We start from the raw sequence: 20,874 nt of genomic DNA, 5'->3' as shown, positions 1-20,874 counted from the left end.
CATCATTTCTATGACAAAAAAACATGACTTTTTAGTGGAAAAGTAACAAACACACTCATACATACGTGAATATTCCTACTGTGTTGTTTTTTTTCTCTCTCTCTGCTGGAAACAGTCACATCCTACATGCAGCGTGGATGTAAATAAGTTTCAGTAACTTTAACTTAAAAACCAGGGGTGGGTGTTTCGCCTTTAAGAGTTAAGAAACTTGAAACCTTGTTTGCGCAACAATCAGTGCAGCTCACAGCCGCCAAAGTGTCTAGACTAGCACATGATGGTAGTCAGCCAATGGCTCCACCGCTCTCCTCGGGGGCCCCGTGTGTATGTGTGTGTGCGTGTGTGTGTGCGTGCGTGTGTTTGTGTGTGTGTGTGTGTGTGTGTGTGAGAGAGAGAGAGAGAGGAAGGGGGTGGGGGGGGGACTGAGTAAGAAAAGGATCTGAGCTGCAGTTTTGGTTTAGATCTGAGTAGAGAAGCAGGAGCGCGATTGAGCCGCGGATTGGTCCTCTTCATGTAGTTTTCAGCTCGCATGGATATTTTGTTGGGATTGTAAAAATAAAAATAAAAAAGAAAGTGCACTGACATATGAAGAAGACGAGAAGGATCCTGACTTCTAAGTGCATTTTTCTTGGGATTAAATCTCCTCGAAGTACCTCCTGCGCATTGTGCCGGTGTAGAAAGTAGATCTGAGGCTGTTTAAAAGTCCCAAACTGTTTCAGGCTGCGAGTCGCCGTCTTGAGTCGAGGCTTGTCGGCTTTTGGATTATGTCACCAAGTATATTATGTTATGTTATCATGTATTCTGCATTTTGTTTTCGTTCGTAACAAACATATAAGCAGTCCATTCCGCAGCGATCCAGGGTAAGAAGTCACACTTCGACCTGCCTGGTTTATTTACGGTATAGGCGGCTAAATGAATGCGTTTTGATCGGAATGCTGCAGTGCATTTCTTGTGCGCTTTTGTCACTCTAATGTTGCGGGTTTGCCACCGGTGCTCGTCATTTGGCTGTGCATGCATTGCACGGCATTTCACAGACATTAATGTTTTGCAACGACCCTATAAGTATCTGTAATACTGGGATACCCGTACAAGAATAATAAAAAAAAATCCATATAGATTTTCAAGTTGTCGTATGTTCAGGACGAAACGCTCAGGTCTTGTGCGGCGACTCTGGAGAAGCCGTTTGATCCCAGATAAAGAACGGGAAGATGGAAATGGCAAAAGTAGCGAGGGCTGTAGGGACGATCTGTTCTGCAACAACCCAGAGAAAATTCCCAAAACGGAGCACAGACCGATGACCCCTAGCGGGTCTCTCGTAGGGGACATAGGGGGTGTGTGCACCCGGAGCCCCGTGCAGAGCAGCTGCTTCGGGGTCACGTCGGACCAAGATGGGGCTGCGGTGTGCATCCAGGAGCAGGGAAGCCCTCGCTCCGTACAGGACAGCGAATGCAGGACAGTGACGTGCTGCTTATTTAAAGACCGGGACCACTCCGAGCTTAGGGGTCCAGAGACGGCTCAGGGTACCAGGGATCCGGGGTCGTGTCACTTCTTGCTGAGGAACCTTGGACCACGGGATAGCGGCTCTCCCGAGACGCAGGAGGCGATGCCACGCACGGTATTAGAGCAAGAACTGAAATCAGCCACATACTCTCTTTTGAAAAGACTAAAGGAAAGGGCGCTGGATACCTTACTAGAGGCAGTGGAGTCCAGAGGAGGAATGCCGAGCGACTGTGTTATGATTTCCCGGACAGATCTGAGGTTGGGCGGCCATGTGGCATCCCCACAGCTGCTGGTGTGCAAACTGTACCGCTGGCCCGACCTCCAGCACTCAGCCCAGCTCAAACCGCTCTGTGAGTGTAAGAGCTTTGGGGGCCTGGACAGTCCAACAGTATGCTGCAACCCCTATCACTACAGCCGGCTCTGTGGGCCAGGTAAGAACCCAGAAACTATCTGAATATAGCACTTCACAGCCATGATGACCATTATCACATAACCATAAGGCATCCAGGTCTATAGTGTTTATATAGAGCTGTTTCATTTAGGCTATGATCATTACTTCTCAGCATGCACATGTTCTATAAACATACAGCTGTACATGTAGCTTATATTGTTAGTTTGCATTTTAATTCTTGCTACAGTGTTGGAAAGAGAACCAAAAAGCTCATTGATAGTTAGATTGCAAATCCGCCTTGAAATATGCTCAGTCTTTCCCTATTGCAGTGTTTTATCTGTCTGGTATTGTTTGGCTTACTTTAATACACAGATATAGAGAAAGGCTGGAATAGTTAATCATTACTGAAGTCATCCATATGGCAAGGAGAGCAAAAATAATCTCACTGAGCAAGATTTACTAGCTGCAGCTGATTTGACGAAACAGAAATGCATCTACATTTTTGCAAAGTTGTTATTCTGAGGTTACCTTTTATTAAGCTCAGTAGACTATGTCTGTGAAAAAATGCATGCAATGTATTTGAACAAACTGGCGCTTCAGCAGAGCATTGCTGGCAAAGTGTTTCTTTGTGTGTGCGTGTGTGTGTGTGTGTGAACTGCTGATGACCTTTCAGCTCTTCTAAGTTTAAGTCTTAAATGAATCCCCATATAACCTGCATGCATACTGTGTTTTAAGTGTGTCTGAATGTGTCACCGCCTGTAGTGTGATTGTCAATACAACTGTTTTCATTCATAGGCCGTTCTTTCTCGCAGGGTTAATGATAGGTACAGGCCAACACTACTGACAATGTATGACATGTATAGGATTCTATGGACTCGCCCCAGAAGTTTGGAGCTGGTGCCATATGTTAGATTAGTTGGTATAGTGTGGAGCAGGTTGTTCTTTATTTCCACAATCAATGAGCTATCTATGGCCGACTCTCCCTGACCTATATTAAACAGATTAAATTTTGGCTGGGGGGGGGGTTGGGGTAGTCTGTGATTTGGCAAACCTTAACCACTGGCCACTCGACCCCAATGACCCGATGACAACGTGTGGTATCATGTGTAAAGATGCAAGCATCAGTATTTCTGTCTCCTCACTGGCACAGGAGGTGGATTTTCCATAACATCCATGTTTACTAGAGCCAGCTGGCTGTGACAAGCACTTCAAAGTCATAAGTCTAACAATATCTGAATTTATAGCTCACAAATGTGGAAAACTGATGTTGATCTGTCCCTCATGTTCTACCATAGCATCCGAGGTGATCCGACATGATTATATAGGGCGGTGAGATTGTATGGTGTTTGGCTTGAATAGCGTGAGTATAGTTCCCCCTGCTGAAATGGATGTCAGGCTATGCTCTGTGTGTGTGTGTGTGTGTGTGTGTGTGTGTGTTCTTTCCACTAAAACTAGCAAGATGAATCGTAAAAAGGGGGAGAGGGACACATACCCCATACTGGGAATAAGGCTCGTAGTAGACATAGCTCAGATGCGCTCATGCGTGGCCCGATAGAGCTGGTATTTCTTTCATGCTATTCAAGAAGGGGGGCTTTGAATCAAGACCGTAATCACTGCTTTTTACTTTGTTTGCAATTGGGGAAGTAAGAAATATGTACTCACGTAAGAATAACATTCAATACATGCAATAAAGTGGAACTTTAAAAAAAAAGCACTTAATCCTCTGTACAAAGTCAAAACATGCTTAAAAGAAGCTGTGTCAAAGCATTTTTTTAAGTGCAGTTCAAAGTACATGTTTCTGATTTAAGAATAAAGTGAAAATTAACTGCTGGCCTCAGTTTTATAACCACCTTTAAAAGAAAAAAAAAAACAATGTGTAACGTGTGGCAGAGACATTGGATTGAAAAGGACAAAAAACTTTTTCCTTTTATTTTGCCAGGCATTATACTTTTCGAATGAGATCAGTTTCAAGTTGCGCTTTAAAAGCCCTTTTGTCCTAAGGAGGTCCCCTCATGCTATTTAGGTGAAGGAGTGGTGATAATATACAGTTTGCATACTGCTGGCGCCAGACTGACTAGCTGTGTATCTGAGTGACTGAGTTCAGATCCTGGCAATTACTGCCGCCACTCTTAAAGGACCCGCTGCTATTATGCTTTTCTCCTTCCCCTTTTCCCTGTAGGCGAGGTCACAGTGTGCTCACAAAGTTTTCTTTCCTTTGTGCTTTCTTATTCTCTTCATCTCTCCTATTTTTCTTTTTTTTAAATAAAATCCAGGGTTTGAACACAGTGAGCTTAAGAAGCACCAGTTCATGCAGATTTATTAAATGACTAACTAAAAGTTCAGATCAGCTTTATTAGCTTTTTATTTAGCTTTTGATCCAAATGATTCTGTAGTTGAGCCACAAAGCTGTAAGAGTTAAGATGCAGCCTGTTTGTCTTCTTGCCTGTCGAACTTAACTTTTCTATTGTGGCTTGAATTTGGTTGTGTACGCATGTTTCTCTTTGCTTTATTTTAAGATCTTTGACTGTAACTGAACACAGAACAGAATATAGTAAACAATGTTCAGTTAACTTTGTATTACTTCTTTCTTCCCTTTATTAGGTTATTGACATGACTGTTTTGTGTTACAGAGTCACCCCCACCTCCTTATTCGAGGCTTTCCCCTAATGAAGAACATAAGCCACTGGGTAAGTGACAAACACACAGATGAATCCTGTGGTACCTCGATCATGGTGTCAATTAAATCCTCAGTTACTGATCTTAATATTAATCATAATCATGAATGTTTAGAACCTGTACATTTTCAACAACACCTTTTGTTTATGAAGCCATAACGCGGTGTGGAGAATTTTAATTGCTGTAATTGTGCACAGCTACTGGCAACCTGCATTGTAGATTTGAGATGACACCTAGTCCAGCATGTGGCATAATGTCAACATGCCATCTCGAGCCAGCTTAGATAGTATGGTGTGGTTAGCATGTACTGTGGGCTGCTGGGACTCTGGAGCCTGGCTGCTAGCTGTGGCTGCAAGCCTCAGTGCAGCTGAGGTTTCTGGCGGCATCTGAGGGGATATGATCAGGTAAAGCCAGTTAGTGAAGTTGCCAGGTTATCCACTATGGAATGAAGCCCAACGTGGTGTTAATTGTTTTCGAACCTGGTGCAAAATTAGAATAATTTTTAATGTCGAAATGAATTGGCACACAGAGGTAGCCACAGAGATTAGAGTAGCAGTTGTAACTGTCAGGCGATAAAGAGCTAATTTCTGTTTTATTCCCTGCAGATCTGTCAGACTCCACATTGTCTTACACTGAAACTGAGGCAGCCAACTCACCAAACATCACACCAGGGGAATTCTCAGGTGGGTGTGTTTCTCCAGGTCTTATCAGTCTCCACATGAGGAGTTTATTTCCAAAATGTTTGACATTGATTCTAGAAATTAATGATTGCCAGAAGCCTATCATCTCAAGGGAGTCAGTCAGTAAATAGTGAAGTAATTTGTCAAACAACCCAGCTGAGGCTGCAAGCCTGTAAGGATTTCAGTTTCTCAGAGAACTTTAAAGTTCATTCGTCTCTCTATTGTGCTATACGTTTTTTATGAGTAGGGGGTATTTATTTTTTGTTGGCACAGTAGACATTTGGTGTTGTTTTGGATGGTCAGATGCTGTGTCCAGCAGAAGCATGATCTGACATCTGGTACACAGATGTGGGTACAGGTTCTAATCATTCATTGCCCTTTAACAGATACTACATTTTGACATTTGACAATTCTTTTTGGACTTGACTTTAATATGTGTCAGTAGCTATTTCAAGAAGTAGTGCTGGTATAGTGGTACTAGTTTGAATAAAGAATGGCTGCTTGAAAAATAGCCTCAACTTGTGTTAGCTGCAACACTATTATTTTGTGTGGTTTATTTGATTAAAACAGAATCTTGATTGTAAAATTGTGGTAAAGCTCAATTTTACATCTGGATCTGCATCTGGATTAGAGCCTTGTTTTTCCCTGAACTATTTTTAAAAGTTAATAAAATGATTAATAAAATTGATTAGCAAATCTCATAAAACAAATGTTAATTTCTAAATAAGCAATAATTATCTTCTGTGCTGCTGTTTTCCATGTGTTTGTACTACACATTTGTCCGTTTTATATATTAGTATATATTTTGAAATATGTGTGGACAGTTTTAAACCAGAATAATGCCATCACTGAACTGCTGCATCAATATGGTAGTAAATTACAGAGCTTTGCTGACTGTTGTCTGTTGGAGCATCCTGTTTTTCAGGCCTTGAAATGGTTAAATTATGCCTAGCTGAAAAAAGAAAAGGGAGGTGTAGGTGTAGGTCTTTCAGAGCAACAGTTCAGTGCTGTGCTCTCATACCTGCTGAGGTTATCCGGATGAATACGCAAACTTATGAAGAAAATTTCATTTTGATGTTGGGCTATATTCCTTCTCATTAAGGGCAATTAGGAATAGTCCAGGCTTTAAAGATAAAGGTTTCATTGTGAGCGGTGCAGAGGTTCAGCAGGGTGTGTACGTTGGTCACAGTGCCGGCCTCCCCTCCTCTGTTTTTCTTTCAGAAATATTTGAGTGGGATCAAACTGTAATAAGATCCAAGCTTGCTCAGAAACACACACAGGCACACATAGCTGTGCATATGCATGTGCACAGACACTCACACATACAACTCTATCTAGCGTGGCTGTAAGTGGGCTGCAGGGAGGGGTGGGTTCAGGGAAATGGAGTTGCTCCTGTGAATGGGGCCACACCAAAGGAAGCAAGTAGAAACAGTTCTGTCCTCTGATTTGAAATGAAACACTCCTTTCTCATGGCATAGTGTAAGCATGCCTCTCCCTTCATGATATGGCCACAGCAAGTATGCAGATTATCATGTGGATGTGGAGTCAGAGCCCTCATTTTGTGGCTCTCTGGGAACAGCATTTCCTGTTAAAAGATCTGCTGTGGCTCAGAGGCATGGACACTGTGCAGTTGACATGACTACCTGGCAGTTCAGTATTCAGTCAGCAAGGGCCCCCTCCTCCCCGGTACACATGCTGTCACCACCTCAGCATGGCCCGGCGACACTCCCTGAGTCAACAAATGAGGGGCTTGTCAGAGCGCGCACCACAATTCCTCAGAGACTGTGGTGAGGAGGGAGGATCTAGACATGCTAGGCTTTAGTTTCTTCCAACTGCTGCTTGTAAAGGCCAGGCCAGATCACTGTGCATTGGCTGTGACACACTCAGCAACTTGGCCTTGGGAAAGAGAATGACCAGTGCTCAGCGGGGTGGTTGTTTTCTATGCTGTGAGCTAATTTGTGTAGCCAGTTTGTCTGTGATCTTGTTGCATTTGGACTGTGTGGGATGGTTCTTTGGTTTTCGATGAAAAAGAGTCTCCATATTGAGTGAAACAAACCATTAGTGACACAGATTCTCCAAGTACTTGCTCCAGTTTGTCAAAGCATATTCCATCATTTGCACCTAAAAGCCTGATTATAAAGCCTGCTTCTTAATATGGGTCTTTATATAGACCTCTGCAATGGACCATGTCAAATTATCATGTGTTTAACATGTTGATGACCTGGAGATGACTTTCCCTGTGAATCCCCCTGCAGCTTGGGTAGAGACGGCGTCTGTGTGTAACCAGAGTTGTTTGGGATCCAGACCCCACCCCTCATGCAGGAACAAGTAAACCTCTTAAAAGCAAGTCTGGGGGCACTGAGTGGGTGGGGTGTAGTCAAATAATCAACTACAGGTTGCAGCCCAGGGCTACAGACATACCCACTGAGCATTCCTCTGCATCACACAATGATAATCATTTACGCTGTTAAGTTAGTTACATTTGAGTGCAGGTATATTCCTTTGCTCCCTCTGTCTGATTTTTTTCAGTTAATATAAAAATGGTCTTGCATTCATAAAAAGCTTCCTATGTGCACTTTACTGTCTTAATCACTTAGTGGAACTTTGACATACTGTGTGGTCATAGACATTTGGACCATTTCCAGTCATTAATTTAAAAATGTCTGTGTCACAGATGTCCCCATCAGGAACTCTGTGATGACGTAATTTACCTCAGTGCTATGTGTGAGGGAACGTGCTTTTGCTGGTGCTGCCCGCCCGGTCTGCCCGCACACCTGTTTCCTCACAGCCTGGGCCTTGTCGTGTGGACATCTGAGTGAAACTCTTTGAAGCAGGTCTCATTGCTTCCTGTATGACTGTCTGAGGGGGTGTTTTCCCCCTACACATAGACTTTATTATGACAGACACATTGTTTCTGACATTGGGGGCTCTTTATGTTTGTCAGTTCTTCATTATAATGCTGCTCTGGCCAGCCCTTGCTCTGAATGTGCGGAGCGATGCCAAGATGATTTTGCGTTGCCTCTTAAAAATGTCAGTCATTGAAGATATGGCCTAAGTATAACTCCTTGTAGTGATTATCATATTAGCAATATTTATGTATAATGAATGATTCAGGCCATTCCACTGTGCCTGGTTTAGATCATAGTGAGCTCGTGGCTCCAGTCTGCATACATTTTTCACTCATCAGAGCTTGTGTACTCAATCAACCAAGAGGAATCTGTCAGCATAATACTGTGTGTACATGCTATGTTGGTGTAAGTTGAGATCACTGGAGTGAATGTAGGGGCTCCCTCAGATTTGTATGTCCTCTGGTCACTTGACCCAGGGGAAATGCAGTGTGACCTCAGTCACTATGTTTTTTTTTTTTTTGTTATTTTCCTCTTTTCTCCACCTTCCTGAAAATGTAGGAAAGTTGGACTGAAGTTGCGGAAAGATTGAAAGTTGCTAGACATGGATTACACTGAGTGCTGCAGAGCTTACTGGAGGGAAGAGCAGGTAATCAGGGTTCCCACACAGTAATCATACAGTGCTGTCCTCTGTCTGCCAGCCTGTCTCTAAAGGAAAACACTGCCTCTCTCTGAATGTCTCTTCTGCAAACAGGCGCTGTGTCAAGTCCCCCCTGATACTGACTGATGCTGCCAGGCAGAACAAGTATTTAGTAGATAGACAGAGGACCTCATATGAGTCATGCAGATGCAAATTATACTGTACAACATGCAGGTGCTGGGACCGTAACAACACATCTGCAAAGCTTTTGTTTATATGTTTCTTCCTTAGGGTCCTCATAGGTTCAGATGCATGCTTACATACTTTCACACACAAGAGCCAAGCAAATTACATTGTGCAGTCAATACTAATCACAGCCTGCCTGTCTGTATGAGGAAAAGACCAGCACTGAGCATCAAACAATTCCCTCTGTCTGTGTTAGAGACACAGGAAATGCATGGAATGATTAGACAGTCTAATTAAGGCATGTGATGCTTCCCTTGATTAAAGCAGATTAGACTGGACCAGTACTTGAAGGCATGTGATTCTACTTGCATATCTACTGTACACATCTGAAAAGATTTGGTATAGATTGCACCTCTGATTTTCTCTGAAATGTCTCATTATATTTTTCCATATTAGATCATCTGTTCAGTTCATTGCTGTGGCCTTGAAATTTTATGGAGAGCTCTTTTAAGTTGTGCTCGAGTTATTTTCTTTCCTGAGCTTAAGTGTGATGCTGAGTGACATAATGTGGGTGACATCATCTACAACACACCCAAATCCACAACCAAATGATTAATTTACAGCTCAGGAACCATCATATTCAATTGAATAATAATTATTGTCACCTTTGTCCTTTTGGTATTTCTCTATAATGTAGCATGTTGAGTATATATGTTAAATCTTTCCTGCTGTGCACACATATAACTGCATTTATGTAGCAGCAGTGCACTGAATCGGAAATGTGAGGTCTGATGGTGTGACAACTACATCAGCATGTCAGGGATGTCCCCCTCCCCACCTTGAGGCATGATCCTCTTCCTCCATCCCTCAGACCCCAGAGCGATGCAGCCTGGGATTGTCTCCCCCTGCAGCCTGGCATATAGCCTCAGGTTTCCACCGCAGCCCTGAGCCTTCCCAGTGCCTGGCCGCCCACACTCCCTCAGGAGCCCCAGTGCTCCAGGATACGGGATGTGGAAATAATGTGACTCGAGTGCTTCCACCCTGCCTCCCGAAATCAGGTTTTGCGGATTGTTTATTTGAGGGGAAGGAGGCCTCAGACAAACATCCTGTTTTAAAAAGCTGCCTGGGTTTTGTAGCAATGCAGGGCGGTGAATTGCCCCTTTTGGCAGCGGGGGGAGAACCGAGGAATGTTGAAGAGAAGGCCAGCATCTCAGGGGACGTGAGGGGGCTCTCCTCACCAGTTTGTCATGTCAAGTTTGTTGAGTCCATTTTAAGCTGGGGGCAGAGAATTGTAGCTATACATCCTGAACAGTCTTGTACTCTGTTGTCTCTGTAGTGATGTAAAGCCCATGTACCCACAGTCCTTGTCTCAAGTATCCGTTCCTGTCCTGGGAGACTGGCTTCCGTTTCCCCTTACGTAACACACATACACATAGAGAAAGAGCCATTGATAAGAGAGATAAGGCCATTTTTCATTTTCCCTTTCTCAGCATTGTTAGACCATGGTGTGTCAGAAATCCATTTTCAACTTTGTTTAGCAGGGGTTATGACATGGAAGATCCTCAGTGGAGTCCTCTACAGCCTGTGTGACCTATTGGCATATTCTTGGTATGGGTTTATTTGAGTGTGTGGGAGGGGTTGTATGTGTTTGTATATATATATTATATTATTGCAGAGTTTGCTTCCCTTCAGTTTGCAATGAGTTCTTCTCAACATTAGATCAAGATTTGTTACTTTTTGTTTTCCAGCTTTTTGATATAGGTTGTCAGCAAAGTGGGTTAGATTTATAGAATTTACAACTAGCCTTGATAGTAGAGCAGTCTTCTGTGGGCTGTGCAGCTCCAGTAAAGGCTTTTCTCAATTGCCATGCAAATTGAGAGAGGGGAGTGTTAGTTGTCATTGTGCTGACATTTTGTTTTTTTACACTGAATTTACTCTAGGAGTTGATTTTCTGTGAGAACTGGCAACACAGGTCCTAGACGTGGTGAAGTAATGTGACCTCTACATGCAGACTGAAAGCCATGCTAATCTAAAGCAGTCTTGGAGAGGCCTGAAACCCCTTACATGTCAACAGAAACTAGGACGCCGAGCTTAGTATTTATCTGTCTCTGCTTGGCAAGCCTGCGTGGTGCCAGTGCAGCTCGGTGTTTGACTAACCTCCAAAAGGCTCGCAGATAAAGATTAATCTACAGCTTCATACAGGACAGAGCCTAAACTCGCATTGCTGTACTTGTCTTTACACAGTCTCCTGCTGTCGGTGAGGATACGGTGTACAGTGTTTCATTTTAGGGCTCATCGCACAGATACAACAACACTCAGTACAAGTAACAAGAGGTGTACACCGGCTATAATTCTGCCCTTATATTCTACCTTAGCAAACAGTGTGAGTGAGCTAATCTTGTCATGTGCTCTGGGAGGGGGGGCAGCTGGAAGGGGCAGGGAGGGCTTGTGTTGCCATCCTCACTCCCTTCACACCACAGCACAGCACCAGTTTCCACCAATAGCTCCATTCAATCAGCTAAGGGCACAGGGTTACAGCAACAAATAAAGAGTGTGCAATGCCATTAAAAATGTATGGAATGTCCAACTGTTAGTTTAGTGTTTTAGTGTGCCTCCTCTCAGCGCTGAGATGGAGAACAATGCTCCATTTGATTCAGCCACTGTAAATGTGCTTGCCTTGCATCGCCTGGCAAGGAGTATTGAAGGAGATGCCAGTTGTGGATGCTGTTTTTATTTTCTGACCATTTTACACACAATTATAAATCCAGACACTGGCCTTGGTCAGCTATGATTTAGGCCTGTGGTCTGATTGCTGGCGTAAATAGATTTAAGTTTGTTTTTTTTTCCCCTTCCTCCCCAGAGGAGCATTGACAGTTGTGCATGAACCTATGGCTGTCAGTACTTTAAACTCAGAATAGCCAGCGCATTCTTTGAGCCTCCAGAATGCTGTGTGTGGATTAACTGTAGGGGCCCATGTCATTTGACATCTCTACACAAGTCTTTTACAGCCAGAGGGAAAGGATGGGAGCTCAGTGTGGATGGGTGAACAATAAACTCCCAGTGCACAAACGCCTGGTTAATTTTCTCTTTACAGTACACGTGTAAAGTGAGAGACAGGACTTTTTTTTTTTTTTTGCCGTTTCCTTATCATGAACTTGATCTGCTGGAGCTATATCTTCATTCCACTCTCTTGTCCTAACATGGAGCCAAGTATGGTAGACATAATTTAGAGCCTTTGATCCTTTTCCCGAAAGCTGATGTCTTTTAAATCTGAGCAGAAAACCTTTATTTTTCCAGCAAAACACCCTGATAATATATTGTTTACAGTGGCTTGGCTCACTGTTCAGACCAAGGTATTTTATTTCCTGAGCATGTAAGTGTGTATGTCCTCAGGTTCTACACAAAGTACAACTTGACAAAGCAAATTATACTCTAGGATCAAGTTTTCGCAAGTAGTAGTTATTCGTCATAAACATGCCTGTGTGAAAATTCTCATTGATTATGTTCCCCAGGGAAAATTATATTTACTTTTGTAATGTGTGTTTTACTTATCTTTTATTTGTGTGCATTTCTGAAGTCTTGGCTGTGTGTCTCAGTACGTGCAGTCAGGCTGTCGCATTTCAGGGTACGGTTTAGATTAGAGGTCTGGCTCTAGCTTCCCCCTCTTCCCCTCTCTGTGACTGCCAGCACATAATTTACTTAATGAAATCCTGCCATTCCCTTTAGCTTCAAGATTTTTTGCAGATGTTGACAGGGAAGGACTTTGTGAATTATTGGAAATGTTCACTCCTGCATTTTTAATGAATGTCTTGCTTGTTGTGAACGGGTCGACTTGTCATAGATGGGGGGAAACAGTTGTCTTTGTTTGGGGAGCTGGTGTCTGAATGCCCGCGGTGGAGCAGTGTGGGTTACAGCCCAGCAAGTGTTGTGATTGAAACAGAAACTCTGGTACCACATTATCCTGACAGAACACATTCTCCTCACAGACTCTGATCCACTGGGTCAATCAATAGGAAACCATTGTTTCAAAGGCAACTCTGTCCATCATAGCTAATCCGCCTCCACGCCTGTTCGAAACCAAATACCTACCTTTCGCCTTAAATTAGTCAGACTAATATAACACGTAATAATAGAGTTCCTTGTTATTGTTCATTTGAAACCAAGCATTCAATATATCTGGAATATATAGGTCAGCTAAAGTCGGTTTCCTCCCTCAGTGTAGGGTCTTGCTTTTCCCAGAAGATAAATTTAAATAAGTTTATAGTTTGTCTGTGAAAGTTTTAGACCATGCAGCTGACACTTACTGTCATGTAATGTGTGATTTGGTGAGAATTTTTTACCTAGCAAGGTTCCTGGAGGACAAAAAAAGTAAGCAGCTTTCTTGCTGCACACCCACCCCCCACAGTCCTAACCAGAGTAGGTAGTTAGGAGGCACAGCAAGGGGGGGGGTTTCAGGAATGTGCTGGGTCTCCTCTCGTCAAACGCTCCAGCCTACTTGGCTCAACCCTTCTCACACACTCACAAACAAACACACTCACAGCCGTGCACACACACACACACAAACAGTTAGGTTGTATGAGGAGGTGAAAGGGCACAGCCACCCAGCAGGATGTTCACTGAGTGTTTTGCTTTCAGTGCTCTCTAAGACTCTGCTGGCCTTTAACGATGACTGTAGATATGATATTCGCACACATCCCCCACAGTTTTCATGGAGGTTTTACATGCCCTGAAGGACACTCGCAGGCCTCACTTGCATCACCGCCGTCACTAGTGCTGTGTGTCTCTGACACATTTGCTGGACTTTGGAGGAAACTTGGAGGAAATGAGCAGCAGATTCTCTTCCCCTAAAAAAATAGCTTTCACTATAACCAAACACCTCCATAACTTCCTGTGCTTTTTACAACCTATGTTATTTATTGATTTAATTTATGGATTCTGCTAGTTATCTGCTATCAAGGGTACTGTGCTTTTCCTCCCTCATGGGGTCATCCCGAAACAGAAATAAAGGGAAAGTGGAGAGGAAGCGGATGACAATGTAAAGCATTCCCATTGTGACCAGCTAGACTTTGTGACTGGATTCAGTTTCACAGGCTCCCACAGTGTTTTCTCCCAGCCCTCTCTTTCTGTGTTTCTCTCTGTATCTCTTGCTCTCTCTCAGCTGAGACCTCAGGGAGAAAAATCCATAGACATATAAGAGCAGCTCCAGTTAGCGTGTCTGACTGATAACACCGACTTTGATGGGAGCGATAGCCAAGACGCCAGCACAAATGTGGCCTGCTCAGGGGTTATAGTCGGCCTGTAGGAACCATTGTCTACAGAATTAAAGCCCTGCTATACTGTGGACTGGGGGGGGGGGCTTTAACTTCAGCTCCAAATTGCTGTTTTAGTTGTAAAAGGTAGTTAAATCGGAACAAACCATAGGAGGGTGTGGTGCAGGAATGCAGAAAACAAATTATTTGCTTCAAGATTTTTACACACACAACTACAACGTAAATACTCATACACAGTCCTCATACACCCCTCCTCACCAGGCCCCAAGCCTATCAGTTCATTGGTAGAGTCTAATAGCTGGAGGGGAATCTAATCCTTGGCACAGGATGAGAGACTGCTGTTCCCCCTCCTCTCCTTGCTGCTCTCCTCCCCTCAACTGTGCTGCTTAAAGGGACTGGTAACAGTGTTTTTTTTTTTTTTTTCATTCTCAGGAAAGTTTTGTAAGAATGAGTTCATCCTAGCTCCCTGCTCTGGATTAGGCGAGTTGAAGTATAATGGAGGTGGCCCCAGAGCTCGGCGTGGAGATGTTAGCACGGAGGGGAAGCTGTTGTTTGTCTGCCTGTCCCTGACACTCAGCCTCCCATTCATCTCACTCCAAGGCTGCCGAGCTGTGTTTACCCCGGGGCAGCTCTTCACTGCTTCTCCCTCTGCCCTTTTCTCCCCCCCACCTTTTCATGCTGTCTTTAAAAGCATTACTGGATGATCATCAAGGATTGCCATTGAAACTTTCAAGCCCCCATTTTTGTGTACTTAGTAGTAATTATCCAGCCTCGCCCTCAAGTGCAAGGAACTGCTTTTTTCCATATGTAAACCTGAGGAAAGGGCTTGAGCGCAGGCATATTTAAGGGCTGTGTTAATGGCATGTTAGTCCTTACTTATGAATTAAAAACATCAATAGCAAGAATATCGGTCAGTTTTTAGAGTTTGTTTTGTCCGTGACTGTTAAGAGTAACTTAGTATTTTGAGCAGTTTTATGTGCATCTTTGTACAAATTTGAGGTAGTTGTGATGTGCTTGAGTATTTTTTATGGCACTTTATACTCAAAGGTAGGGTTGGCGACACTTTTCAGAAGATTTTTTTTTTTTTTTTGTTACTTTTCCTGAATTTGTATTTTCACCTCGATGGTGATGAAAAACTACTTGCACTGATGCCAAAGCCTGACCAGTAATTTTACCCAGCCCAAGCAAAAACACGGAATGGCCTACCTGCTTGTCAGCCTATACTTCCTCTGCCTTTGCACTTAATGCGTGAGCCAAAAATCTCCCACAAGGCATTGCAGACAGATGTCTTACCACAGCATCCAACTAAAAAAAAGTTGGAGACCGCAAAAGGTAAAATCAGAATTAATATCGGTGTGTCTTTTCAACCACGGTGGCAGCGGAGAGACCAAAGGAACTGAACGCCATGGCTTCCGTATTTCAGCAACAGCCAGGTTCCTTGTTTACGTCCATTAGGATAATGTTAGGTGGTGTCATCTGAAGGTGCCATGAGAGATGCTGTCTCCTGTGGAAAGATAAAAAAGTTTCCTCAGTCATCAGACAGCACACATTCATGTGTTCTGGAGGAGTGGCTTTGGATAAAAGTCAGAAAAAAAAGGGTGTGAATTTTTTTCGGTTGCCTACTTTCAAAATCAAGCTTCTTGCTGGTTTTTCCGGGATCACTAACTATACCTTTAATTCCCCACTATACTCATCTGACAGCTTGAGTTTTGTTACTTTACAAACAAAGATTTTACATACAAGACAAATGAGGAGCTTATAAAATGTAATGTGCTGTTTTGGATTAAATTAAACACATAAAATTTGCTCCACTTTCATGAACTAAAACAGTAAAAAAAATAAATCAATAAATACAGGCAGAATAATAATTTATCTTAAAACTGTACCAATTGTAGCTGACATGTAAATCATTTTTGCAGACACTTGGGCATGTGTTTGTTTGCTCTTTGGCGTCCCAGCAAACCAATAAAAGATATCTGTATGTGTTCTCACATCTGATGTCTTCTTTTTTGATACTCTAGTCCTCCAATCAGATAGGCCACAAGGAAACAGAAAAATCAAAATTTTCTCATGGGTTCCACGGAATGCACGCCTTATTATGTAAATGAAACTCTGCACACCAAATGCTTTCTGTTGTTGTAGTCGCATTTGTTAAAATTCTTTGTGGTTTACTGTGTGATTGTTCTAAGACATGAAGTACGTGCAAATACAGGCATGCTGGACTACTTTTAATTCACTCGAATGGGACGAGGCCTGATATATTTTGAGGGTCGCACTTTGTTTATTTCTTGAAAGCAAATGAAAACACAGGTTATCCTAATCATTGCTACAGCATTAGTTGTTGCCTTATTCCGCGTGTTTCCTGTTGGCCGTGGAAAGCTCTGGAGACTTAATGGGTTCCACAGATCTGTGTCTGTCCAACCTTTTGATACCAGTACTGTGAATGTGGTTATATAAGACATTAGAGTTGACAAACACCTTTATGTGTTCCAATCATTGCCTCTGGGAAGAGGAAGCACAGTCGCCGTATTGTGGCTGTGTCCATTGACTCTGAGACTGACACTAAGAGGAGAGGCTTTTGAGAATAAAATAACAATAATAACATGTGCTGCTATTCTAATGGGTAAACGGAGCTGTTAAAAGGTGGCAGGGTTAAATGGATGCAGAGCACCAGTAATTGCTCCCAGCCCATCATGGCTCCGCCCTGAACAGATCCATTGAAAGCCCAACATGGAGTCAAAGAGAGTTGGGTGTCTCCACTGTGGTCATATAGAAGGAGACACATGTTGTAACTTCATCGCCTCTTGTCTGACTCTTTGGCTTGTTCTGACCTTTTCCTGAACATTCCCTGTGTTCATTTCATAAAATAATAATTTAAACCTGTTTTCAAATGTAGATAAGCATCCAAACAGTTATAGTTGCTGTGGTGATATAATCCAAAGAGTCTGATGATTTGTGATCACTCAGCTCTGTCTAAGAGATCCAGAGTTCTTCTGTCAGGGCTTTCACCTCAGTGCCCCCCACCTAGCCAAAACACGCAAGTTCAGGACAAAAACACAAACACACTGGCTGATTTTCCCCATCCAAGCAGACACATGTGCGCAAAGCCACACGTAGACACTTAGCACAACAGAGCGGCAGGAAAAGGCCTGGCTCATGGTGTGCTCATTGTCTTCCCGCAGGCTCAGGCTTAACATTAGATACATTTCTAACCTTTGTCCTCCTCATTCCTCTTCCTGGTTCTTGCAGCGTTGCTGCCTACCTTTAATATAGGCTACGTGTGAAAAGTAGATACTATTGACCAAATAGTTTTTACTTTATTCCTTCCTTCTAAAAAAAAGGGAGGAGATGGTAGCCTTTTGGACTTTTGTGTTTGTATGCATACTTTCAAAGTGGATTTACCTTGATGTGTGGGCTCCATTGGATTTGAGACAATAGAAGACCATAAACAAGTTGGGGCTGAGTTCTTTGTGTGGCCGAGCTGCGCTGCAGTAAAAGCTGAGCTCAGAGTGGAGGAGCTGGAGTGTGGAATTTACTAATGGCACATGCATGTTGGGGCCATGTGAAGAGAGGGGTCATTTCAGCCATCAGTGTGTGCGCAAACACACAGAAAGGCTGTCTGCACTATCCACACACACATACACACACACACACACATCCCCACTCACGCACTCTTTTTCTCTCCCACCGCAACACAGAGCCTTGAACCAGCAGGCATTTTGTCTGTGCAAGACTGGTCAACGTCTCTGCTAACCTTTGTATAAACTTTACTAGTGTGGGTCACTCGGTAGAAAGGTTTAGTTGGATGGGAGGGGAGCAAGGCATTTTGTTGCTGTGTGGGTCTGTGATGCTCCACCTTAAAGGCGTTTGTTAATGGGGCGGGCGGTCATTAAGCCCTGAGAGCAGAGAGACTGAAAGGAATGGGGCCACAGGCCCAGGCTTTAAATCCTCTGTGCCAATAGACTCTCTGAAGCAAAATAATGGCATCACTCTGTGTGTGAGTTAATGGGAGCTGATAGCATGAAGGCTGGGGGGTCAGCAGGTCACGGGCTTGTGCTAAGTTGTCAGGGAGCTGAATGCCGTCCCTGGGCCCACAGCAGGGGGAAGAGCCGGGCAGAGGGGGAGGGGTACCCCATGGCTGGCCTTCTCCCATCACCCCCACACTTGTGGAATGTGAGGAGGATGAGGGAAGAGGAGAAGGAGACACCCTCATTCCTCAGGAGGAAAGAGTGAAGAGATGGAAGCTTTTACCTTCTTTTTCTTCCTCATGCACCCGCCCCTGTCCTCTCCTCATCCCACAGATTTTATAAGCAATATAAATGCATGACAGCTATGAGCAGGAACCTACGAAGGTAGTCAGCAGTACTGTGTGTCTTTAGTATGGTGAAGATAGAAATCTACCTAGGGAGCACTAACTCACTTTGGAGTGCTGAGGGCCGTCACTGAAAAGAGTTCACAGACTGCAGCCATGAAAACTGAATTAACAAGCTGATTTACTGGACAAAGATGTTTAGAAACATGGTGCCAGTTTTTTTTGTCTTAAGCAGCCTGTATTATAATGTGCAGAGGCAAAACACTGATTCTTTCAAAAAGTGTATTTTCATTCTACCCATAACATACTACCGTTCTGCCTTTTTCAACGATTTTCAGTGGAAGCACTGAGTGTAAACCTGAATTCATATTAGTACACATGATCAGCTGTGAAAGTATACCTGTGAGCAGAGGTGACAGGTTTTGTTCTGGGTGGTCAGTGTATAATCATTACAGTGCCCTCTGGAGGCAGAGCAGGGAAGTGCAAATCATTTGGATTGACCTCACCACCCCCCTCTACCCGAGGGATATGTATAGTTTGCCTGTGTGTGTGTGTCTATGAGTGGGACGGATGTGCATGCAGTGGTATTTATACAAGGCTTAGATTTCAATACAGTGCCTCCTTCAGTATTTATAGTGCAGCCATCTGCTCTGAACAATAAAAAGAGATAGTTAATCCCCTAAAACTCAAGCCTTCCTTTTTACTAGGCCTGTTTGTCTTTGTTTATGTTTTATTTAATAGCTGTCTCTCTGCCTCTTCTAGATGCCAGTATGTCGCCTGATGTCCCTAAGCAGAGCCACTGGTGTAACGTGGCATACTGGGAGCACCGCACACGTGTGGGTCGCCTCTACACAGTGTACGAGCACTCCGTCAGCATCTTCTATGATCTACCTCAGGGCACGGGCTTCTGCCTGGGCCAGCTCAACCTGGAACACCGCAGCAGCACCGTTCAGCGTACACGAGGAAAAATTGGCTACGGCATCCTCCTCAGCAAAGAGCCGGATGGTGTTTGGGCATATAACCGCAGTGAGCACCCCATATTTGTCAACTCCCCTACGCTGGACATGCCTAACAGCAGAACTCTGGTGGTGCGAAAGGTTATGCCAGGTTACTCCATAAAGGTGTTTGACTACGAGCGTTCGTGCCTCCTGAGGCACACCACAGAGGCTGACCTCCTAGATGGACCCTACGACCCCAACAGTGTGCGCATCAGCTTTGCTAAGGGCTGGGGCCCGTGCTACTCAAGACAGTTCATAACCTCCTGCCCCTGCTGGCTGGAGATCCTCCTCAACAACCACAGATAACACAGACGGACCCCACAAACTGTCCCAAATATCATCTACCTAGATTTAATATAAAGTTTTATATATTATATGAAATATATATTATACTTGTAAATACGGAGTCATTTTTACAATGTAATTATTTATGTATGGTGCAATGTGTATATGGACAAGAGGAAAAAACAGAAAATGCACTTTGGCTTATATATATTATATATATAAATATATATAAAGATAAAGAATCTTTCAATACCAACTTGAGAAATTATACAGCAAAATTAGGATGAGCCTGGATTTGGTGTATAGTTTTCATATACTATTAATATCCAGACAAAAAGCTAACACAATTCACACATTGATAATAAAGTATCCGCATAATGATTCTCTGTTTGGTCTGTATCATTAGCTCTTGGTTTACTGAACAATCTGATTTCCATCCATCCATCAGCTATACCAGGTTAACAGGGGAGCCGATCCCATCTGTCACTGGGCAAGAAGCGGGTGCACCCTGAATGCACCGCCAGTCTATCACAGGGCAGGCACATAGAGACAAAAATTCACATTCACGTTGACACCTACAGGCATTTTAGTTTCAATATTCAGCATTTCATTATTTTTATGGAATTTGTCCTGCTATCCTTGCAGTTTCTTAACCCTACATGTCATAATTCATCTTAAATGCAAATCATCACAAATCTTGGCACATTAGAAAATGTCACACTGATAAATAGTACATTTTCTTTGTGTGGCATTTGACATTCCAGCCAATGTATTCAAATTTGGTCCTGTGATGAGCTGTGTAATATTTGCACTAGTTGTAGGTATAGAGGGGTTTATGATATTTTAGTAACATCTACACAGTTGCGCTCATAATTAGAGTTTAAGACGGCTAGCACAACTGATCCACATTTCCTTTAGGGCCTAAGGAGCCCAAGTAACAAGGACCCAGAGAAAATGGTGTAGTAGAGGACAGTTGGACAGTTTAGGAGGAAATGATGGAACGGCACAAACTCATCACTATGATTATCCTTCCAAAGGTCCAGCACGTCGTCATTAGCTCATGGTCACGGTTCTCAGGGCTCCAGAGCCAGCT

At 43.4% G+C, this 20,874-nt stretch overlaps 1 protein-coding gene across 1 annotated transcript; it reads left to right on the top strand.

Annotated features, from left to right (window-relative positions):
- The first annotated feature begins 463 nt into the window (after window positions 1-463).
- smad6b (SMAD family member 6b) lies at window positions 464-20,139 on the top strand. Its single transcript, XM_026311419.1, has 4 exons — window positions 464-1,928; window positions 4,519-4,575; window positions 5,170-5,247; window positions 19,261-20,139. The coding sequence occupies exons 1-4, from the start codon at window positions 1,130-1,132 to the stop codon at window positions 19,800-19,802; spliced, it is 1,476 nt and encodes a 491-aa protein (XP_026167204.1). The 5' UTR covers window positions 464-1,129; the 3' UTR covers window positions 19,803-20,139.
- The last annotated feature ends 735 nt before the right edge of the window (window positions 20,140-20,874 follow it).

Source organism: Mastacembelus armatus, chromosome 6 (genome assembly GCF_900324485.2).
Source record: "Mastacembelus armatus chromosome 6, fMasArm1.2, whole genome shotgun sequence".
Lineage (NCBI taxonomy): Eukaryota > Metazoa > Chordata > Actinopteri > Synbranchiformes > Mastacembelidae > Mastacembelus > Mastacembelus armatus.
Note: the sequence above shows the minus strand (reverse complement) of the source record. Positions and strands in the feature narration are given on the sequence as shown.